This window comes from Leptonychotes weddellii, chromosome 4 (assembly GCF_054177405.1).
Source record: "Leptonychotes weddellii isolate Sample4059 chromosome 4, ASM5417740v2, whole genome shotgun sequence".
Taxonomy (NCBI): Eukaryota; Metazoa; Chordata; class Mammalia; order Carnivora; family Phocidae; genus Leptonychotes; species Leptonychotes weddellii.
In genome coordinates, this window is record NC_138372.1 from 7,524,526 (window position 1) to 7,548,634 (window position 24,109).

The 24,109-nt window shown below is 49.2% G+C and overlaps 1 protein-coding gene across 5 annotated transcripts in view; it reads right to left on the reverse strand.

Moving 5' to 3' along the window:
- The window catches only part of MTOR (mechanistic target of rapamycin kinase), a 124,254-nt gene that overhangs the window by 18,657 nt on the left and 81,488 nt on the right, over positions 1-24,109 (reverse strand). For all 5 annotated transcript variants that reach the window (XM_081816867.1, XM_031030392.2, XM_081816868.1 and 2 more), the window contains 10 exons: positions 21,642-21,781; positions 15,126-15,226; positions 13,224-13,339; positions 11,948-12,025; positions 11,632-11,739; positions 8,065-8,190; positions 7,836-7,967; positions 4,156-4,271; positions 3,073-3,190; positions 593-844 (listed from right to left, as the gene is read on the reverse strand). In XM_081816867.1, the coding sequence (XP_081672993.1) occupies positions 593-844; positions 3,073-3,190; positions 4,156-4,271; positions 7,836-7,967; positions 8,065-8,190; positions 11,632-11,739; positions 11,948-12,025; positions 13,224-13,339; positions 15,126-15,226; positions 21,642-21,781 (1,287 nt within the window). The remainder of the gene's footprint in view (positions 1-592; positions 845-3,072; positions 3,191-4,155; positions 4,272-7,835; positions 7,968-8,064; positions 8,191-11,631; positions 11,740-11,947; positions 12,026-13,223; positions 13,340-15,125; positions 15,227-21,641; positions 21,782-24,109) is intronic.

The following is a 24,109-nucleotide window of genomic DNA, read 5'->3' on the forward strand; positions in this document are numbered from 1 at the left end:
AGCATACCGATAGTACTTCCGCCTCAAAGAGAGGTTATGAGGTTAAATCAGTTAATGCGTGAGAAGCCTCTGCATTAGTACCTGGCACACAGCAAGCACTCAGGAAATGCCAACTGTGTCACAATCACTATCATCTTGGGCTAATGGTGGCAGGGGGAGGGGGCCGAGACTGAACACGCCGCCCCCTGGGCCTGCTAGCCAACCTGGAGCACTCCGAAAGGACAGCCGGAGGGAGGCGGGGTGGGGGGAGGAAAAGGCAGAGGATGGATCCCGCCAGCCTCTGTCCTCAAGCGGACCCGCAGATGTGCACGGCCACCCACACACACAGGTGCAGGCTTTAAGGGGATGAGCTCATTCCCATGGGAAGAATGACCAGAAACTCAGTCTTCAGCGTGGGGGCCAAAGCAGCGCCTCAAATACAAACACATGCACAAAAGCACCATCTTGAACAATGCTGGCTGACAAGCCACACCGTCTAGGTTCCTCCGGCCCTTCAGAGTGAAGCCCAGGTTCCTCAGCGGCCCCACCATCTCACTCCTCAGAGCGCCTGGTGCCGGGCTCAGTCCTCGCTGGGGGAGGAAGGGAAGGGTACCTCAGTGACCTTCTTCTGCAGAGGAGACGGGGTGGGGCTGTTCTCGGTGCTCTCGGCCTCGCTCTCGCTGTTGCTGCCCTCGGTGCTGGTGGCGGTGGCCGTGGCCGTGGCCGCTGTGGTGGCGGCCGTGGTCGTGCTGGTGACGTTGGCCCCGCTGGTGTGCCGCAGCTTCTTCTTCTCGTCCCGGGCTTGGTTCTGATGCTTGTAGTGCAGCACAGCTTCGAAGTTCATCACTGCCCACGCGTGCCAGGCCTGGGTGGGGCGAGAGTCGAGGATGAGGAAGCTTGAGTGCCAAGGCCTTAGAGGAGCGTGAGGCCAAAGCTGAGGAGGAGCACTGGGATTGCCCTTTCTTCTCAGTGGCCAGCAGAGCAAAAGTTCACCGAAACACTCAGGAATGGGGCCTCTTACCAGATTCAGCCTGATTCCTTCATTTTGTGGTGCCCTTACTGTAACAGGACTGTGGTGAGGGCTGGGGGGGAGGGGGGCACCCGAAGAGGAGCAAGCCAGGTCCTTGTCTCAGGGGCCTTCCGGTCTGGTGGAGGGCCCAGCAACCCGAGGACAGGCAGATGTGAGGGGGCAACGAGACGTACAACGGACAGCCAGGGTCAGGGAAGGCTTCGTAGAGGAGAGGTTTCTGGGGTAGGGACTGAAGGGAAGCCTTTGATGGGCAAGGTGGGGGTAAGAGCACAGCAGCAGGGACTTCCCGGCCTGGGGAGGGCAGGGACGAAGATGCAGGGTGGCCAGCACAGGGCGGTTCACAAGAAACAAAGAAACAGATCCGACTGGAGCGTAGTCCGTGATGGAGGGCGGTGAGGGGGAAGGTTAGCAAAGGGCAGGGTCAGATTGTGGACAGGCTAACATATTAGGCCGAGGAGATCCCATTTCATTCTAGATTTTAAGGATTCCTTTGGCAGCCATATATGAAACACTATTTATAGGAGCACAGGTGTAGGGGAGTGATGGTAAAAGTCTTAACCAGGCCCTAGGTCAGTGGGAAAGGGAGCACATCTGTCCAGCTCTCCCATCCGGCCCGGGTGTGCCCTGTCAGAGGGCCAGTGCCCAATGACCGTTCACTGGGAGAAGACTTTGGTGCTTCTTTTGGTAAAGGAGGAACTATCCATGCTCTGCAGTTTCGAGCTGCGGTGACCTCTGGTGCAGCACTGTCTTGTGCAGACAGCATGAGGCACACTTTGATTTGGGGCCTCCTAAGTTTGCACTGATGGCAGGACACTAAATACTCCGCTGGATATACTTTCTGGATCATCGGGAAATTCCTTTAGCATCCCTTGCTAAAAACCTTTCTTTAATATAAAAGTGTCCATTTTTCTACCTAAGCAGAGTAGGTTGATCATAATTGACCTTTATTTGATGAGTCACAATTCTGCAATGACCTAGGCTGTTTCCCCACACCTTTCATTTATTCAACGGCTCTTCTTTACCCACTCCGTGCCAGGCATTGAGCCAGGGGACGTGGTGAGCAAGACAGAAATAGTCTCTGCACACACACAGGACCACACCACTACAGTAAGACAGCATAAACCCAAAAGGAGCCATACAAAGAAAAACTTAAAATTCCAGGAACCAGTTTTTTTTTTCCTCGTGATTTCTTTCTTTTCTAAAATTTGAGTGAAGAAAAGTAATCTGGTTAAGAGACACTTCCAATTGGTAAGGTTCCAGCTAATCCAGGGTTTACTGGATGGAACTGAAGCTGTCCTAGATAGAGTAATTATTGCTGCTATCACGAAACGGGCATTTTTCAGATCAGAATGAAGCATGCTTCAATCAGGATAAGATTTTTACTGTAGATGCTTCTGTGTCTTCAGATACATGTTTTGATCTCAGAGGGATTAATTCACAAAGTATTAGCAAGTTAAGGAAATGCTGGAAATAAAATCGATGACGTTTGCTGTACCAAGCAGCTATTCCCAGGAGGTAGGTCCCTCAGGGAAGACCTAAAAACTAAGGCTATGTGCTCTCATCAAAGATGTGTTCTTCCCCAAATCCCTCCTCTAGCAGCCAACCGCATCTTTGATACATTTTCTAATTCTGTTTATCTTCCTGAAAAGTTTCCTATGTCATAACAGGATGTTACCCAGAGCCTTCCAATAAAAACAGAGAAAGTGAAGTTCTTAGATGAGGAGCAGGCAGGGATGGAAATCAGGAAGAAGCCGGGAAGGAACAGATGACCCACGGGAAGATAAAGTTCCAGAGACTGACGGTGTGTCCAGATGCTCGTAGGAAAACAATCAGCTATGAGTCTGTAAGACAACAAGCATTCCCCCGTGCCACATACGCAATAATGGTGTGATAAAGCGTTTCTCAAAAAAAAAAAAGAAAAAAAGACTCTATCAATCTTTCTGTACAATGAAGCTCGTAAGGGGCCTCTGGCAGCCTGGCTCCTGGCATGCGGACCAGCAGGGCTGAGGCGCTGGGCTCCCACCGCAGGCGGCACGCCTGGGGAGCCCGCGGCCCAGAGTTACCTTGTACCAGCCGCGGTCGTGCTCTGTGGCCGCACTGCAATACTGCAGCACCTTGGGGATGGTGCTCTCGTTGATGCCCTGCAGGTTCAGCTGCCATTCCCCGAGCTTCAGGAAACACCTGGAGACAGAGCAACGAGCCCACGTTGCTACCCCCGCGTGCTAGCTCCCCACCCGCCCAACAAGGAGAACAGCCCATTCTGTCCGCGGAGCAGGAAAGCCTCCCTGATGCTTATGCTTGCTCCCAGGAAGCAACGTGAGGCTGGGCTTTTCAAGCACCAGGATTCTCAACCACCCAGAAGGAAAAAAATGGGCGTTAGGGCCGCGTTTTGAATGTATCATTTCTTCTCCTTGACCTGTGTTTCAATGCTAGCATCAACCAGGACCTGGTACGGGGTAGGTCTGCATGGACCTACCCACACCAACTTCAGTTTTGGGAGGGTGTCGGCTGCTGAGTAACTTTTCCTATTGATTGCTCCCGGCTTCCCCTCATCTCTCCTTTCTCCCCTCCATTTTTAATAATAGATGCATATCAATATATTATATTATATCATGCATCATATATATTATAATGACATACGTCATTTATAATAGATCATATTTATCATGATAATATTAACAACCAATACTTACTGATGGCTAGTCTCTTCCAGGTACTGCTCTAAACGGTTGATGTGTTTGTTCTATTAACCCTCACACCGCCTTCTACCGCCCTAACAAACAGGAGCTCTCATCATCCCCCTTTTATACGATGAGGAAACTGAGGCACAGAGCGGTTAAGTAACTCATCTAAAGTTGCACATCGAAGCAGCAGCATAGCTGGCATTTGCAGACAAGGGGGTCTGACTCTCAAGCCAGACACCGGGAGGACAACAGCACATGGATGCTCTGGGGCTGAATCCTGGGCAAACAGCAGCAGGGGCTCTGGCGCAGCACGATTCGATGGCTGCCGGGGGTTCCTACTGCAAAAGGCGGTGTCAGCAGCTCGCTGCCCAGGGAGTTCTGAGCATTCCCGCCATGCCGCAGAGGCTGCTAGCACTGGGGGGACTGGAGCACAGCTGGCCCCGGCCAGCGGGGACACCTCACCGGGCCATGAGCTTGTGCAGCTCTTGCTTGTGCTGCTGGTCCTCGCTGGCGATGGCGTGCTGGGCCTGCTGCTGCATGGTCTGCACGAAGTGTTGCATGTGCTGGAAGGCATCAATCTGTACCGGACAAAAGCAGGGGGAGCCGCTTGCCATTCAGCCTGGCCTCACGGGACAGAAACCCCCGTTCATCTCATGAGCCCTCGAGCCGACCCCCCTGTCCCAGGAGAGCACCCTGGAGCACAGGGCGAGGGTCCCCTAGGACAGGGGGCCAGGGCAAGACGCTGGGAGATGGTTGGGCTTTTCAAGAAGACTCATACTTTTCCAACTCAAGTCTCAGCTCTCCTTGGCTAACTGTACTGCTATTTTGAGAAGCCTCGGAAAAGCTACTTGCCTGGTTACCCCGAAATAACAATCCTTAGGAAGAAATGTGAAACAACTGCTTACTTCGCTGTCAACATATTGCCCCGGGGGAAGCCAGGCTTCTGGGGGATTGTTCCGGGCCCGTAAAACTTTAGTACTTGTTTAGAACTCTACGGTACCTTGGACACTCCAGCAGAGCCCAAACTATAGTTTTAAAAATCCGACAGAACCCTCAGTACCCAAATAAGAACACACAGATGGGGTGAAGCCCCTCATCCATCCATCCAAGGAAATAGGGGGAAGACACTGCCTGAGCAGACATCTAGGTGAACGGGGTGGCTTAGGAGTGAAACCGTCACAGCACCCTCAACCCATTCCATCTATTGACACCACGGGACTTGATACAAAGTGAGCCGAGGCACTTGGGTTAGGAACAGGGAGCTGAACAGGGAAGGGCAGACACGCAGAGTCAGAGATCTGGGAATAAGGTACCAGCCATCTGTAGAAGCCCACATGTCCACTCCCACCAGCATCTTGATTAATGGGATCCACACTATTTTTAAAGGGCCTCACGGGTGGAGACAGAGCATACAAACATGAAAAGCTCCAATGGAAAAAAGGGTGGGATGTAAATCCACCAACATGGGGAGGGGAAACGGTATGTGAGAGAGTGGAAAAGAGGCAACACATTCTTTGCTGCAGAAGACGGGGGGAAAAAAAAATCAACGCTTCCAATAAATAAGGTCAGAATGGTCTCCTTCCATTTTTTTTTTGGAAACTGAAATGTGTCAGTAGTGATGGTCTTGAAGGAAAATACAACTCCCTGGCTTGGGGGCCAGGCCCAACCTCAGATACCTTTCAACGGAAGGAATTAATTGGCATCAACAGACAGGGCTCCCCCCAGAGCCAGAATGACATGACAAACGATTTATCAGGCAGCTAATCCACGCATGGGGACAGGGCAGACACACAGATGTTCCGACAGGTAACAAGACACCTGTCCCTCTCAGACAGCTGCCTTCACGGGGTTCCATTACTCACCCTGGCTTTAAAAAATGAATGACATTAGCAGTCCGCACCTGAGAAGTGATAAATGTTCCTTTAGTTTTTCCTCTATGAGAACTGCACTGAGCAGACTTAAAACTGATTAAGAAGGAAACAAAGAACTGAGAGGCAGCACTGGAAAGATCAACCACGAGATGGGGGATGGCTAAGCCGGTGTGCCGAGCGTGTCCGTCAAGCATGTAAGGGCTGAAGCAGGAGCTCTGACGCCAGGGCTATTCGGAGCCTGCACGCTCCGTGTTGCTGGCAGTCCAGACACACAGTGTAGATTCCTTTCAGGAGACTCAATCAGGCGCTGAATCAAAAATAAACTGCCCAAACCAGGGAGGACTGCGTAGTAGTTTGGATTTGAAGCTCAGTATTAAGTAAATTTATCCAGCATGGGAGAATCTGTATCCTTCTATTCTGTGGCATGGAGGCCACTTACTTTCAAGGAATTCAAAGTGTTCTATTAAAATACCCTCTTTTCTCCACCTCCAGAAAGCAAGGATGGAAAAACGGATTCTTTCTCTCTTACAGATGAAGGACTGGCTGCTCAGAGGAAGGGGCTTCTCTTGCGCCCAGAGTTTCAGCTGCACGTCCTACTCCTGGCTGGTGGGCAAGATCGATGTCCTCAGCTTAGTGAGATTTCACAGAAGGACCCGCCTGTCTCTAGATTCTGGAGAGTGGCTCGTCTAGGAAAACATGGGACATAACACCTTCTGCCTGAAACCGTCCTGCAGAGCAGGCTCTGCTTTTCTCAAACTCTCTCACCTGCCTTATGCAAGGCAGAATACAATCACTTTACTGAATTATTTGTAGTGGAGGAAAGTGAAGCCCAGAGAGGAAAAGGGACTTGCTCAGTAGCACGATTATTATTACGTAGTTGGTTCTCTTTAAGTGACTCCTGAAAAGATGTAACATCTCTAGCTCTGGGCTTGAAGTTCAAGCACCTGACCTGAAAGAGGTTTCTAAATTTCTAATGCCTGTCGTTTCATGGCCTCCCATTGGAATCTGGGCTCCTAAGAAGAGGCCATAATGTGTGGAGAGGTTGGGCTGTGGTCATATTTTGAAAGAAGTCACTCCCTGGTTGAGACATTAGCCAAGAGGCTCCTGCTGCCTCCCTTTGGCACAATGTTCAAACACTTGGACGCTGTACACAGGAAGGAAACCAGACTACACTCAGATCCAGCACCTCCTGTTTTTCTCATTTGCCTGGAGGAAGGTCAGGCTTTGAATCAGGAGTGCTCTGGCCCGGGAAGTTCGCAGAGACTTACAACAAAACCAAACCAAACCCCCCAAAACAACAAAAAGAAAACAAAACCCCCAAATGACACACATAGAGAATGGAGCTCAGGCCGATCCTATTGACGCGAAACCCGTCGAAGACCCAGCGCTAGGGTGCAGGGTTCCCGATCCCACTCTGGGTGGCTTTCGCAGTCACAGTCAACCACCCAAAAAGAAGTCAATTTCCAGACATGGTCCCGGATTTCCTTAAGTGTGCCTTCCACAGCCTCGGCTGCAGTGGTCGCTCTGCACTCCTTTTTCCCAGCAGGCCCCGCGTGGGGACCACGATGGGGAGAGGAGGAGAGCTGGGACGCTCCCTCTATTTCGTAAGGGGGATGAAAAGCCAGAGCAGGGGCTGATTTTGCCTCCAGGGCCAACTTTTTGTTAATCATCACCATCATTCAGGGAGATCGTTTCAAAAAAGAAAACCAAAACCCCCACCAGGAGCCACACATATTTCCCTGAGGAAGGACCCTGTCTGTAAATAAAGGAAGAGGAATTCTACGCTGGCTCTAAGAAGACGCTCCCTACTGGATTCAGCATGACACTCTGGGTGTTGCTGCTTCTGAATCCCAACTGATGATTGGAAAGGAGACGAAAAGTCTGAAAAACCCGACTGGTCTTATGAAATTTCCAGTCTATGTTTTCACAGATATGCTGCCTTTTGGGTACTGAAAAGCCCACTTTCTCTTGGGAGGCGGGGGAGGGGGGTGGTGAGGAGGCCAGAAATTGTGCCCTTTCTATGTTCCAGCATACTCCGTCTACTGATAAATACAGCTGTGACTACACTCAAGAGTTCGGTCAATGGTACACGTGTAGGCCCTCGAATACGAGTCACTTCTGAAATCAGGCCAAATAGTTTCCTAACAGGAGCAGACTCCCTGACATGGTGGTTTGGAGGCTGTTTCTTTCTGGGTCCCAAGGCAGTGAGAGGCCGGTTAGTGAGCATTCTGGAGAAACATGGTCTACTGCTGGATGGATTCGGATACAGACCTTGCGAGCACTCTTCCACATGTTTTTCATGTAGGCATAGGTCACTTGAGGGTGAACTGTTGGCAGAGGATGGTCAAGTTGCCGAGATGGATCAACTCCCAGGAGCAACACTAAGGTTTTATGAGCAAGGGCCTTAAAAACAAGAGAGGTCGCGTGGTAAACAGAATGGGACTGGGAGCGCCTTTCCCTCCTCAGCCTCCCGCCCCACCCTACGGTGGGGGTTACTCACCAGCCTGCCACTCTTCCCACAGAGACTGGCATACTTGAGCCAGGTCCTCATGTCCTCATGAGGGCTGACCACGAGTGACCGCACCATCAGGATTTTCTGCCAGTCCTCCACAATACGCTGGCAGCCCTGGAACATTCAGGAGTGAGAATTAGGCATGTCCTCCGCTATAGCTTTAATCCCCAACAAGCAACAGCAAAACCTGCCTTGAATCAACAAAGACATTCATTTTTACAACCTCAACTTTCTCAAGTGAACGGTACTGTGAAGAAAAACACTTCTTAGGAACCTCTCAAAATCTGAGGATCAGGAGAGTATAGGCTCTGGTCCTTGAGCCCTGGCCCTGCAGCTTCCCATCTGTGGGACACCGCACACGTTACTTAACCACTAAAATGGGAGTAAAGATAGTACCAACTTCATAGGGCTATGATGAGGGCGACATGAATTAAACTACTGAAATTTCTTTTCTGGATTGTAAATGCATTTTTTTTTTTAAAGCCAGTCTTCTTTTTTCATAACGGATTGTATTTATTTATTTGAGAGAGAGGGAGAGAGAGAGAGTGAGAAAGAGAGAGGAGCACCAGTGGGGTGAGAGGCAGAGGGAGAGACAGACTCCTCGTTGAGCAGGGAGCCAGATATGGGGCTTGATCCGGGAACTCCGGGATCGTGACCTGAGCCGAAAGCAGACGCTTAACTGACTGAGCCACCCAGGCACCCCAGTAGTGCATTTTTAACTTTGATTTTTTTTGCTTCAGCTTCTCTGGCTAAAGAAGACAATCACTGACAAATCCAACTTCAAATGTATCATACAGGGGAGCCTGGCTGATTCAGTCGGTAGGGCGTGTGACTCTTGATCCAAGAATGTGAGTTCAAGCCCCAAGTTGGGTGTAGAGATTACTTAAAAATAAAGTCTTGGGGCACCTGGGTGGCTCAGTCGTTAAGGTTCTGCCTTCGGCTCAGGTCATGATCCCAGGGTCCTGGGATCGAGCCCCGCATCGGGCTCCCTGCTCGGTGGGGAGCCTGCTTCTCCTTCTCCCTCTGTCTACCACTCTGCCTACTTGTGCTCTCTCTGTCAAATAAATAAATAAAATCTTTAAAAAATAAATAAATAAAAAATAAAGTCTTTAAAAAAATATATCATTCAAAATTTGAAAGATGAATTAAGTATAAAAGAAGTTTATTTTTATTTATTTATTTTTTAAAAAGATTTATTTATTTGACAGAGACAGACACAGCGAGAGAGGGAACACAAGCAGGGGGAGTGGGAGAGAATCAGGCTTCCTGCGGAGCAGGGAGCCCAATGGGGGGCTCGATCCCAGGACCCTGGGATCATGACCCGAGCCGAAGGCAGACGCTCAATGACTGAGCCACCCAGGTGCCCCTAAAAGAAGTTTAAATAAATTCTCAGATGCTGCTGCTTGTAAGCGGTGGCATCGTCAGTCCTGAAGTTATTAACGCCTAAACCTGCACGAAGACTTGCCTAGATTCTTTCTGCTTCATTTTCATTGGTCTCAGATCAAAAACTGCATGTAGAAGGAAAAGTGCCTCATTCACTCACACATATAAATTCCTTTTAATTAAAAAAGAGTGAATTCATTGTTATCAAAAGGGATAGGCTAATTTTATATCAAAAACTTCTGAGGGTAAGTGGCCCCTCCTCTTCCACCTTCGCTGTAAGAAGTCAGACTCAGAGACCACCAGGGGAGCAGGGCTGGTTACTCCATCGGCAAATCTGTCCATTTGAAAGACAAATGAAACCAAAGGAGCCATCCTCCATGGAGGTGAGTCTGAGAATCTAGCAACAATGGTCGCAGGCTTTTAAATATGACAGGATCCACTGTGAGCCTAAATAAGGAACCCAAGGCAAGTAAGGCTGACCCCTCAAACTGCCCCATGGGAGACTCTGGCAGGGGATTTCAACTTAAATGACTTGACCACAAAAGGGCAGCTCATTGAGTGCTTTGACAGCAAGCCATCCACAAGAGCCAAATTTCTACCACAAACTTAATGCTTTATTTTCAGGCCTTGGACCATATCTTTCCATCCCATTAAGTGTGACAACACTGATTTGGAAAGTTATGAAAATAGGAAAAAGTACATTGAGTGACTGTTTTGGAAACTTCTCACCATCTGCTAGTTTCTTCCAGAGGCTGAAATAATCTGGCCCCCTTTAAGCCAAAAAGCATCTTGTCTCAAGGTAGGAAAGTCACGAAGGCCTCAGATGCTGACAGTGTCTTGGACATGATAAAATCAAACACGGGTTTCCCCTCTCCAAGATGCATTTATTCCACCCCTGTCCGGATCTCTATTTGAATAAAGCCTCCCTTGTTTGAATGGCAGAACACTCATCAGATCTCTGATTTGGAAATTCTTCACCCCATTATGGGCACTTAAAAAAAATGGGGTGTGTACAAGTCAGGTGGGAAATGCTTGCTTTGTGGAATTCTCTTCTGGTGTCCAACAGACAATTTTCCATCAAAACATTCACTGGGCATTTCATAATTGCTAATAAAACATATGAAAGAACCGCATGTGCTCACTGCCACGCACAAACGACTGTATTCACACATGCTCCTTTGCCCGATGCTCTTCCCTTGCCAGTGGAATGTGCCCTGAGCTTCCCAGACAGGAATGCAGCCTGGAGTGAAAAGGTTTTGTCACAGCCTACCGAGGAGCCTGGAACCACAGACCCTGATTTGCCTGGAGACAGAATTTGGAAATAGGTGTGGATGGGCCAAGAGGAACAGTCTAAAACCAAGGAGGCTAATTATGATGCACGGGGGACAAGCGGCTTCTGGAGTGGTAAAGGCTTTCTCTTCTTTGAAAATGAACTTGCCCTACTACCGACTCAAGGAATGGGAGAACTGTCCTTTCCAAGAACACTTAAGACTGCTGACTTCCAGATCTGGAACTGACCGCGCCTCATGCTCAGATGATCAGAATGTACAATGAAAACACTGATGGAGGACTTGGAGAAGTTTCTCCATGAGGGAAACTTCAGTAGAAAACAGTCTGAAGAGAGACCGTGCATGACTGTGACCGGAGGAACAGTAAACAGCAGGGGTTGGTCGGCTGAAACATTAGGCAGCCCCATTTAAAAAGCTGGATGCAGGCAGCCAGTAAGTGGACTTAAGAGTAGTGGTTCTGTGTTGGCCACACACCGGAAGCATCTGGGGTGGCTGGAGAGATATTGATCCTGGGTCTATCCCCAGAAATTTTGTTTTATTTGGTCTGGGAAGTGGCCTGGGGATCCAGATTTTAAAAATCCCTGCAGGTCATCCTATCGGGCAGCTGAAGCTAAGAACCACTGATTCTGAGGTTAAGATTCTCAACAGGCTGTCTGTAAGTGTCACTTACTAAAGACATTTTCTTGTGTTCCTAGAGAAGGGTCAGAGGAGGCTGGAGAACTGGTCATTCGCTCACAGCTAAGGGCTGAGCCGCACAGCCTCTGAGTGCTTTGCCTTGAATGCCACCCCAGCTTCTGTGGGGAGGCAGGGGGCATGTGCTGGGCAAGAGCAGGGGAGGGAGAGTGGGGTCGGGGGGCTACTGGGGGCTTTCTAGCAGCCTCACCTGCAGTCTCTCCCACCAGATCTGGCGGATGATCTCCCGTCGCTCAGGGACAAGTTTGTACTGGATAACCTCCTCCAGCTCGGAGAGCATGTGGCAAGAGACCATGGCCTGATGGAAGCAAATCACATTCTCACTTAATACTGCATGAACAATCTGAAAGCCAGGATTCATTTCAATCTTTCCTTCTAGCGACAGGGTATCTGCTGAGAATACACAGGCATGTTCCCAGCAGCCTGGGAGTCCTCACTCGGCCACGCTGAAAAAAGAACTGAAGTGAGCCTCTGAAACGACCCTGTGCAGAATATTTCACACTCACCCCGTATGCCCGACTGTAGCTCTCTCCTGCCATAGCGGTTAACTCGGCATCCAGCAGGTCTCTGGCTTTGTCGATGCACTAGAGGAGAGACAGGAGAACCACAGAACTGAGCTGTGGGCTTGGGGGCCAGGGGCGGTGCTGTTTTTTTTCAGGCTTGTCAGCTAGCTGGAGTTTATTCATTTCACTTAAATTCTAGGGTGAAGAAAAAAGTTCACTGAAGAAGGGAAGAAACCTTTTACCAGATCTGTAAAGCTAAAGAAGAACGTTATCCGACTTCTCAGAAGAGACAGAACGTATAGCAACTGCAAGCTTACCACCCTAAATCCCGGGGAACTAGGGAGGGAACATGCAGGCTTAGAGACGGAAGCACTGTGCTCTTGCGTCTCCAGAGGACAGCCTGTGGACCTGCTCTCTTTCATCTTCTCCTTGCTGGACACACTTGTGAGCCTAAACTGTGCACACTCTCAGTAGCCCCATGTGGTTGTCACTGGCTTCTAAGCCATCTTGTCCTCATGAGGGAGCGCCTCCACTCTGGCAGAGGAACGCCCCAACCTGCCCATGTCACGGGGGCTTCTGTGCCTCAGTTCTGGTCCTGTAAATCCCAGCTTGGAGGATGGCCGCGGGACTGTGGCTTGAGTCTTCCGTTTCATCAACTAAACACCCTGCACGTGGAGCTTTTCTTTCTCGAATGTTTGAGACTGAGGACGGTGTCCCCATCCCTTAGGTGCTCAGGTCACTTAACCCAGCACCCCATCCAAGACAGTCCAGTGCCTGTCAGGATGTGATTACTTCATTCTTTTATTCTGCAGGCCAGCATGGGATTTTTCCAATCTGATGCTAGCTTTCCCGGAAGGTCATCCCTGTGTGACACTCCTGCCAGAAGGGGCTCGTGACTGATCCCTGCTGCAGGGGGTACTGCTGCTGTCCCCATCCTCCTCGGGTGAGACAAGACGGTTTCTCTCTACTATGAGGAATGCTAGCAAAGTGATCAAAGCATGCAATGATGACCCGAGAAGTTCATTGCAGAGCAATGTAAATGGTAACTTCCCCAACACCTTGGTTCCTCTCAGAGCAGAAAGTGGCCCTGGCCGATGGGCTGGCAGTCTTCTTCTGAGTATTCTGCTCCAAAGCCTAGATTCCCGTCAGCTCACAGTGCCAAACACCAGAGCAGAAGTACATTAGTCCCTTTCTGCAGGCATTGCGTGCCTAGGAACTGACAGGGCACACATTATTATCTTTTCTTTGCTAGATGGTCTGAGTCCATGTAAGTTTTTACCTGTTGCGCCAAGGAGAAGAGGTCCTGATGCAGCGCCAGCACAGCTCTGTAAAATGCCCCATCGTGGGTGTCCCGAGGGATCATACAGGTGTACTCCTCCATGCTGTCCCACTGACCTACACACACAGAGAAAAGCATTGGGGGCGGGGGGTCAGCTTACTGGGCGAGGGTAGCATCTCAAATAGGCCTTGTCATTGTTACTTGCATTTAGCTTGGGGTTCAAACAAGACAAACTTATGCCTGATGTATCAAAACCCCACGGAGACACTCTATACTCTATGGGGTTGAGTGAGCCAATTTAACAAACAAAGCCACATCTGTCTTCCAAACACAGGACTCCATTGCTGCCCCAGGGAGTTCTGTGATCGATGGGAGAAACAGAGTGAGTGCAAAGCCTACAAGTCAAGAGGCTTTAATGTAGCACCTCATTAACCCAGAGAACTCTCTCCAGTTTCCCTGGGTGAGATGGAATGGCTTTCTTCCCTACTAGCAAAGCAGCTCACAGTTCAATGGTACGTTGGAAATTACATTTTCCCCTAAACAATTGAAAGTGGCCATTACCCAGACACGGGGCAGGATTAGACAAATAGTTTGCCCGTCTCACTCTGGCAGTACCTGTGCCTCAGGAGGGAGGAGATAAATATTTTAAGAGGCTCTGTTGTAACAGAAAGATGGGCTAGGTCCTAGCATGGTAGTCTCTGTGTCAGGGCAGACGGGGGAAATGGCTGCATCCGAGAAGAGATATTCACTTCCCCTGATGGGGCGGGCATGTATCACATGCCAACATTTCCAAGGCCATCTGCAGAAAAGATAGCAGCCTCATTAGCTGCAAACTGCAGGGCAGCTGATTTTACAAGGCATTTTCCTGCCTTTCACTCCAGACCATCGGCTCATTCATTCTCTATGCCTCTGGGCAAAAGCAAATGGCAAACGATGACTCCTCAGGAAGCAATTTGTTTTTGAAAAATGTTCTGGATCCAGCCAAGAGCTCATGAATGGCAAGGATATAAGCTCTGTGACTCAAGAGGGATGGAATGGAGGTAGAAGGTTATGTAACCTTCTTCTGGACTCCATAGGTGAAGCTTTTCACTTGGGACAGCCTATGGATTCTTTCCCCTCTTACTGAGAACATCTCTGGAATAGACAGTAATCCTCTCCCAGCTGGGGCTTGGTGTCAGAAATCTACACGTGTCTGTGGGGACTAAAAGGAAATCTCTCCCTTAAAATACTCAGGGAGTTGGAGTAAGGGGGGTGAGCGTTGGGCAGCAAGGAGAACAGAAAATACAAAACTGTCAAAATTTTTATAACTGTTGGAGAAGGTGAGGGCATATGGGGATTCATTACACTATTCTCTTCGCTTTTTTGTTTCAGTAAAGTTCTAGAATAACAGTTAAGAAATAAAAGGGGACAGAAAGTTGTCCTCTCTATTTCTGCTAGGGGTACAGACATGATGGGTGGAGCTCCAGCAGCCATACCGGATTATGAGGTAGACTCAAAGATGGAGGCCTCATGCAAAGCAGAAAATATGGAGAGAGGCTAATGACAGTGGAACCAGGACACCAAGTTGGAAATTTCTACTTCTAGATTTTATTTATATGAGAGAAAAATGAACCAGTAACTTGTTTAACATAAACAATACCAAACAAACCTCACTAAATATCTTGATTTTGATGCTTGCTCACCAGTTTCCTTGGCTTCCCCAGGAAGGGCCATTTTTACCTGAGTTACTTGTGGTCATCAGGTAGAAGGGAGAAGTGGAAGAAGTACCTGTGAATACAGATTTCTGGACGCTTTTGTGGACCTGACGTCTCTACCCAGAGCCACAGTACCTTCCTTTTCGAATGCGAGCCCCCAGCCTCCCTCTCCCTACCTTGACCGGGGTGCCTGCGAGGGAAGCCTCACCTAAACCCCATGCAGCTGCGGCAGCCATGCGGGCCATCTTGGCTTGGGTCTCATCATTAACCAGGGTCCACTTTTCACAGCACTGCTGGTGGAGCTGCCCCCTGAAGGAGAAGAACCATACAGTTGGGTTAAGTGAAATCACCTCCATAACCTGCTCATCTTCCTCTCTAGTCCCTTTGCTTAAGCTGGGGCTACACAGAGACTGGATGACAGAGGCCTGCCTGGAACTGGGAACCTTTAAATAAAAAGCATTTTTGACTGGGTCCTAAGATACAGGAGAAGTGGTCGGTTATTTGTTGTTTCTATGGCCTGGTGGCTCACAATTTGTCTGCGAGTGACTTTATCAAAGACAGGGACTGTGCCTAACTCTATGTGATCTGAAATGTCCTGAACATCTGGCCCTCTTCATAAATATTAATAGCTTCTGTCCTATGCCAAGGAACTGCGGGCTCTGTCCCCCAAGCAGGCCTACAGAGAAAGCAACCTGAAGAGACACATCTGGACACATTCATTTTGGGCTCAAAGCTGCAGGGAGAACAGGCTCTTACAAGTGTGATACGAACGGCTGCAGTCTGGGATGAGACTCAAATGAAATCAGCCAGCACAGAAGAAAGAAGGCGCTACCGTGGTCACACCCCCAGAAATCCAGATGCTCACTCTCAGATTTTGCAAAACTACCATGAGTGTGGGTCAGGACTAGGAAAATTGAGATCTGAACGGTGCTCCCCAGACTTCAATACACAGACAGCGTGGACAGCCTCTCAAGAAAGATGTCCCGTTGACTGTTGATGCTGTTGCCTTCCCATATTCCCCTTCTGAATGAAAGGAGATGAGACCTTGCTAGTGGGTGAACAGGAGCCTGTTTTCCTGTGAGCTTTGAGACTCAGCTAGGAGGCTCTAATCTTCCCTGCTTTCTGAAAGAGATGTTGCAGGAATTTTTTTTTTTTTTCTAAAGGATGTTTTAACTTGGTCTCGGCAGTGGAGTCAAGAGAAAAGGTCCAAGTTCCAAGTGGCCCAGCTCAGAAGCCGTGAGGGACGTGAGCTGCACCGCACGTGACAAAGATGCCGAAGTTGGGCGGTGCTGAAGGGCTCTAGGCGGAGCTCACCGAGAAGTGGGCTGGCGACCACATCTAGGACGACTGCTCGGGGGCCGTGATCCAGCATCGTGTCAAAGGCGGTCATTACCCTCACCGTCTCTCTGGCGCATGATCAAGAGAGCCAGGGACATAACATTCTAGTTCAATACACAGCTCAGATCAAAAAGAGGAAGAGGAAGTGGGCAGCCTTCATGCCCTATGCACTTACTGAAGCTCAGTGACGGAAGCAGGATGAAGTGGGATGTTGGCTTCCTGCCATCCACACCCAGAAACCTTCCACTACTGGCCCTGGGAGGGCTGACCTAAGAACAGCGGTTCTCACACTGCCCGTGCATCACAATCCCCTGGAGGCTCCTTCAGATGGATTGCTGGGTGCCACCCCTTGAGTTTCTGACTCAGGAGGTCTGCAATGGGTTTAAGAATGTACGTGTCTAACAAATTTCTTGGTGATGCTGCTACTGTGGCCCGGGGGCCACAGTTTGAGAACCACTGGCTCAGCAGCCGATTTTTGCTGGGGTCCCTCCCGGACATAGGGGAGAAAGCTACCTGATCACCGAATGGTCCTTCCAACCCTAGATTTCAAATGTGGATAGCTGGTGGCCACAGGCAACTCAGCATCCTCTAGTCTTCTGTGAGGACCATCCAGTTCTGGGCCATGGGTCTGGGGATTTGACTTTGCTTTTCATCTAGAGGCAGGGAGAGTTCAGTATGAAACGCCACAACCTGTGACCTCAAACGACAAAACAGGGAGCAGGAGAGGAGCAGCACTCTGGAAACGCGGTCCCCTGACAGGAGACACGGGCACCGCCTTCAGGCCACGGCTATGGCGAGAGCTGCCAGGACACACAGAGGCGGGTTCCTTTCCCATAAGCACTCGTTTCCAGTAAGAACACAGAATATACTGAGTCCTAACTCTCAAAGGCAGGGGGAAAACAAAATCAAATAAATAAAAAAATATGAGACTATTTGTGGGGCAAACACTAGGCTCTGTTTTCTTTTTCTTTTCTTTTTAAGATTTTATTTATTTATTTGACAGAGATAGAGAGAGGGAGAGAGCACAAGCAGGGGGAGCGGCAGGCAGAGGGAGAGGGAGAAGCAGGTTCCCCACTGAGGAAGGAGCCCGACATGGGGCTCGATCCCAGGACCCCGGGATCATGACCTGAGCCAAAGGCAGCCGCTTAACCGACTGAGCCGCCCAGGCGCCCCAAGGCTCTGTTATCTGAGACCTCTCACAGCACACCAGGGAACACTGGGTAGAAGGCCCGCCCTCCAAGACTCTGACTTTCCCACCGAGTACAGCAGCAAGAAGCTCAGAGAACATTCTTTCCTGTGGAACACTTAAGTGGTTGGCTGCCTGTGTTCTTGCTCCTGAGCAGTCTGTTCTCCAGGATCCAGAGGCCGTGTTACGGAGCAGTGTGGGGAGGGGGCTGACTTACATTCACCATGGCAGCAGGTGTGGCTGTGTGTGTCATGGGGCTGGGGGGCGGGGGGGCGGATAGCTCTTGTAGTTAGCTTCTTGGGGAACGGGGTACATTCTCAGCTCACTGGTAACCCCTGATCACTGTGGATGCCACCTCTGCTGAAAACCGGCCTCAGTCAGGCATGTTCCGGATATATACTTAAAGTGAAAGCCATTTAAAAAAATTGCACACTCAAGAGAACTGACCGAACAAACCATGTAAGAATCCTGCAGACGATCAGGAAAAGAATTCTGCTTCTTTCATCTCTTTTTTAAAATCTCTTTCAGTCTGCTGCATTTCTAAAGCCCCTGGTCAGCATCACCAGCCACTTACACTTTGTAGGTAATTATGAAACTGGAATGAATCCAAGAGAGCAGAGGTAGAGGGGGCCGAGTCCTGCCATGGCAGGAGACCCAGATCACTTGCTCTTGGGACCCCTCGGACAGGCTGTGTCAACTTCACAGAGTCAACTCCCCTGAGTGTCACAGGGGATTAGACAGTCACATCAAAAGTCTCTTCAGTACACCCAAGCTATCCCTATGTAACCTGTGGAAGGAAGTGCTTGTCTCTAATTCCTGAAGTGAGGGAGGGCCTGGGAGAGGCCTCAAGGAGGAAGCAACGGTACAGGTGGACTCTGAAAGGTGGGGAGAGTGTCCAAAAGTGGAAAAAGGAGCAGAGGAGGAGGCGGGCACTTCCGGAAAGCGAATGAACAGACGCAGACAAATTCTGTGGGGTTTGGACAAGAGTGAAGTTTGGCCCGAGTTCGGATTGTGAGGTAAAGTTCACTGAGAAATGGGCTGGAGTCACAATACCAAAGGCTTGGATGTAGGCTGTAACACTTACATGTAAACCCAAGGGCAACAAGGGAGACACTAAAACATTTTAGCAATTGGTTAGAGTTGAATTTTAAGAATGTTTACACCTTGTTTTTTTTTATCTTTCTCTTAATAACATGGTTGCATGATAACCGATCTGAAAATGGAAAAAAATTGTTTTCGAAATAATGTGGCTAATTCTCGACCCACTACTCTTTTGCTTTAGATTAGTGCTGTCCAAGAGAAGTTTTGAGAGTGATGAAAATGTTCTGTATCTGCACTATCCAAAGTGGTAGCCGCTAGCCACATGTGGCTACTGAGTACTTGAAATGTGGCTAGTGTGACTTGAATTATTAGTTTTACTTAATTCTAAATAGCTACACTTGGCTAGTGGCTACAGTACAGTTTTAGATACCTGTTAGACGTCAAAAAACAAAAACAAAACTCAAAAACCTTAATTGTACAAACTAATGAGGTAGATTTGATAGGATATCCTTCCCCATGGAGGTGAAGGAGTATGGAATGCTAATTACAGAAATAAACAATGGCACTTGACTCTCCCTAATAATGGTTAAGCCAGACAAGCCAATTTCAAGTAATTTTACACTATTATTTGTATATACGTGATCCAATGCCTAAAGCTAAAATCGTTGACATTAAATTTTCATGCAGTGCAATTATATCTTCTATCTTAGGAATACAGTAACAACTTTATATTAAGAAATAAAAATAGCAATCATTTACCAAAGAATATCTATAATTAGGTACAGAAAAAATGTGTAGTGGGAGAACGTTCTTTTTAGAAGACTTCCTTTGATTTTTTCCCCCCAATAATAACTGTCCAAGGTATAGAATTTCAAAACAAATCTAAAGTTGCCTATTTAGGTAGCCTGAGGTTGGCTAATCCAATGGAACATTATGCGGCCCTTCAGAAAGGGAGGCAGCACCTGTAGGCAGTGATGTGAAGGGTGGCCTGCACATGCTCAGTGAGAAAATACGGTGCAAACAGTGTACAGAGTTCACCATCATAATGTATACGGGTGCACAGACCATCGCGCGAAGTCTACACGGAGACCCGGTCTCAGTGGCTGGGGGGTTGGGGGACAAGGAGAAGACTTGGTTTGCATAGTTCTGACACTGTTTTGTACTAGTGAATTTTGTGTCATGTGCACATTACCTTTTCTAAAAAATAATGCTTTAAAAATAAAAAAATGAATACAACAATGTAGATTAAGGGGCGCCTGGGTGGCTCAGTCGTTAAGCGTCTGCCTTCGGCTCAGGTCATGACCCCAGGGTCCTAGGATCAAGCCCCGCATCAGGCTCCCTGCTCGGCGGGGAGCCTGCTTCTCCCTCTCCCGCTCCCCCTGCTTGTGTTCCTTCTCTCACTGTGTCTCTCTCTGCCAAATAAATAAATAAAATCTTTAAAAAAAGGCCCTGAATGCAGATCCAAATGGGAGGGCGCAGGCCTGTGGAATTCTGCCTCCCCCAGATGGCTCCTCGGAGGCCTGCTTTCAGGGGAACCTTAGGCTTTAGGTTGATGGTTCCAGCCTTGCTTTATTCTGAAAACTAAAACTGTAATTCCTTCCGCTCTCACTTCCACCTCTAATCAGCCTCTAAATCCTGTCAACACCACCTCCTAAACAGCTTGGGATCCACCCCTTCCCTCTCCACCACCCTCTCCCCTTGGGCGGCCTCCTCATGTGGTCATGCCGTCCCTTCTCTGGTCTCCCTTCAATCCACTCTCTGACTTTGCTCCCAAAAGGGTTTTGTGTATAATGCAAACCTGCCAACCACGGCCCTCCAAGTCCTTGGGTGGCCTGTCAGTAGCCCCAACTCCTCACTTGGGAGTATAAGCCCCACACCATCTGGGCCCTAGCTACCTCTCCTGCCTCACCTTCTACCTTTCCACATCACACCTGACCCTCCAAGCCACACTGAGCTTTCCAAACACTGAACAACTGTGCTCACTCCTTCTCACTGCACCCATTTCAAGTTAGGTATCACTTTCTCCTGGAAGCCTTCTAAACCTGGATTAGGGCCCCTTCGTATTTTCCACAGCCCCCTGTGCTTCCTCTTTTTGACTGTATTCACTCTGTATCACAGCAGCCCAGCTGTCTGGCCTATAAGCTCTGGGAAGGCAGAGGTGGTGTCCGTCTTGTTCCCTGCTGTGTCCTTGGGGCCTGGTGCAGGTACTGGCCATGAATAAGTGCTCAGTAATTACTGTCTGAATGGATAAACAGCGGGACCTTTGGTCTCATGTCTCAGAGAAAGTCTGGATAATCTACTCATGGGCAGGCGGTATGGCATGTTAACTATTTGAAACTGTAAAATATTTCACCACGGTACTATGGCACTTCGTTTCAACTATTTTAAAAACTGCACTAGATGCTGGCAAACACAATAGGGGCCATTTTTCCTTCAAAGCCCCCCACAAAACTCCCCAGACCAAGACCTCGGCAAGTGTTCTCAGCTAAGCATTACTGTTGCTTCTACCTGGGGGACCCCATCCCCATCTCCTTCAGCTGTCCCCCAGCCTTAGTCCTTCCTCCAGGGAGAATGGCAAGGCCATCCCGCTCCCTCTGGTGGCCTTTCAAAGTTGTCTGCTCAGACCACTGTCACTGTACTCTCTAGCCTGAATAACTATCTGCAATGTGCTTGTCTCATGAGCCTCACGATGGAGGAAGGCCTTTTTTTCTTGTCTTTTTAATCTCTGGAGCCTTGTAGAGTGCTGGGTATGTAGTAGGCATTCTGTAAAGATGAAGCATCTGGAGAGGGCAGTGATTTGTTCTTCTTTTCCAAAATCATTAGCAAGAGCTAATAAAGAAAAGAGAACACTGAGGCTACAGAGTAAGAACCTGAGGTCCTCCTAGTTGTTGGTCAAGAGGCAGACAGAAGGAGCAGGTGTTGATCCCAGGGGCTCACCTGAGCCTGTCCTGTCCTAGAGCATTACAAAGTCTAAGTTTGAAAAAAAAAAAAACACCCCAAAACCCCAAAGTGGTAGATGATTATCAGGAAAATACCAGGTGAAACAAAAATGAGTGTCTTAGGTAAGAACTCTGCATGGGGGAATCCCTTCAAACCCCCTAAAACTCCAGCAAGGACGTCTCTGGCAGCCACTCGGGCTGCCGGGCCGCCGCGGCTCACCATTCCCCCAGGGCCTCGAGGCAGCGCATGCGGCCCAGCATCAGCTCCGGGTCATCCTTGTTGGTGTCCATCTTCTTATCGTAGGCCACGAGTGCATCCTCCCACTCGTGCAGTTTCTCATACCAGGTAGCCTGGATCTCCTGCCAAGTGGAAAAGAAGGAGGACTGCTGTGGGCTGTGGGCATGGAGAGCATGGGGGTGCATTTTGTAATCCACACACTGCCTTTCCTAAGGTGCTAGATGCTTCACCTATCCCCGTACGGCTTGGCTTTGGTTGAAAAGAACTTCAGAATATCTGGAGGTGTGTTTGGTGGTGGTGCGAATGTCGGGGGACTTGGCATGTGGACAGAAAGATCCTGGAATGATAATCGGAGAGCAGATGGGAGGCCGTGTCCCCACAGTTCCAGCATGTGGGGATGCAACGACAGGGGAAATTGTTTGGGACAGCAGGAAGCCCCGACCAGAACTCCTGCAAGGAGCCAAGGCCTTGATCTGCTGGGTGTGGACGGTGGGCCACAGGAGAGGGATGGCAGCTGCTTACCTGATGGGGCCGGAAAGACCAGGCATATATGTATAGTTGCTGGAGGAAAATAACTCGCTTTTGAAAAGCTCTTGATTCTCTGCGTTTTTAAACTTTCAGGAAATAATGATTTAAAATACAATATAACACTACCACTTAAAATTCTTGGGAAAACCTTTCCTCCTTCCATCCAATGTTCCCTCCTGCTCAGCCTTGGCAGCTTTACCAGTGTCAGGGGCCAAAGGCTGGTTTCCATTCCGCGGGCAGATGGTGTGCCACGCTGAAATGGAGTGCTGGCCACGTGAGGAAGAGCGGCTGCAGTCTCAAAGCTGCAGACTCCGGCTCTCTAAGTGGTCAGGGGACGGACTGTTTTATGCCTCTGCCTGCCCCCCACCGACCCCCCACCTCCGTCTGTCTTCTGGGCTTCTCCATCACCAGCTTAGTAAGTGGCTATTTCTCTACCAGGCCAGGGTAGTGGCTCTCCAGGGATTTCTCTAACAGCAAGATGATTCCACAGTGGAATCTGCATGATATAATGCAGGGCCCACGTGAGTTTCCCCCATTACCCTCCGCTCCTTTCTAAATAAAACTGATATTTGAGTAGTATACACACTGACAGCTACTCCGCTAAGCTCTCCGAAAGGACCTTTTCTTCCTGAACCTCTGTGAGGAGGTCACTTCTGTTTCGGTTGTGAACTCGTGCCGAAGTCCCCTTGTCTGTTTTTGGCACAGCCAATCCCCTCTGCCACCTGGTGGCTCCCTCCCCAGTGTCAGCGAATGGTAGGGTTCACCAACACAGATGTATCTGGCTCTGTGGAAGGCCAAACTACCTACACTTCACCTTCCAAGCCTGTTGGGAAGAATATTAAAGAGAAAAGGTAGAAGAGTCATTGTGAAGACGGTGTCCCATGAAAAATGCTTCAATTGGAAAGGAACACCACTCTTTTGCCATTTTGGGTTTCTACCCTGGGTGGGCAAGAGAAAGGGGCTCGTGATTGGCGGATGGCACAAGCTCGGCACGAACGAGCAGAAAGCAGAGGGAGCGGCATATGGAGCAGGTCAGGCGGGGGGGCAGGATATTCTGAATTGCAATCGATTGCAGAAACTATAAGGTTTAAGCAATGAATCACACAAGATTCTAATGAGATTGCTATTACATAAATTGTGCTGAGAAAGCACAGGCTCTGCCAAGAAAAGGCAAACCGTTGTCAAGCTTAATAAGGGGCAGCTACCTAAATGTAACAGAAAATCCACCCTGGGTTTGGCAATAATCCTGGAGCAGAGGGCCACCTTTAGAACCTGGAGACAGAGGAACTTTCACGGAAGGTTGGCCCTCTGAGCCGCTGGGTAGAAGCTATTGGCTGGCAGATCACCTGAATGCCAGATGGTTGCGAGTCCTTGATTCTCTGGGCACTTCCTGCAGCCCAAGCTCTAGGGACATCGAAGGAGGGGGCGTCTTTGTCTGGGAGGCTACGCTAAGTGCCCCCTCGGCCGACTTTCTTCTCTCTACAAATGAGGATGGTGGCAAAGGTGGATGAGACGTAGTCCCTTCTGCTCTGTCATCGGGAGAGTTGCCATCTAGGTCTCGTTACAGATCTGTCCCCGAGACGGCAAAATACTCCCTGAAAAGTTTTAGTCCAATTTCCTAGCCCCTGTGTGAGGCAAAAACCTGTGAAGCAGCCCAGAATTTCTTCACTCTAACACACTGGGCTCTGGATTCTGGCAAATCCGAGTAAGTGGCCTACATGACTAATGAAAGGTTCCTCATCAAATACATGGGCCCAGAACATCTTGACCTTCCAGGAAGTCAATGCCGAGTTGTTTAAGTCAATGCACCCTCTCAGGACCACAGAGGGTAATGGAAACATTTTAATACTGATAAGGCAAAGATGGCAGGAGAGAAGAAGCTATGTGAGCAATAATGAAATGGAACAATTCCAATAGCACGT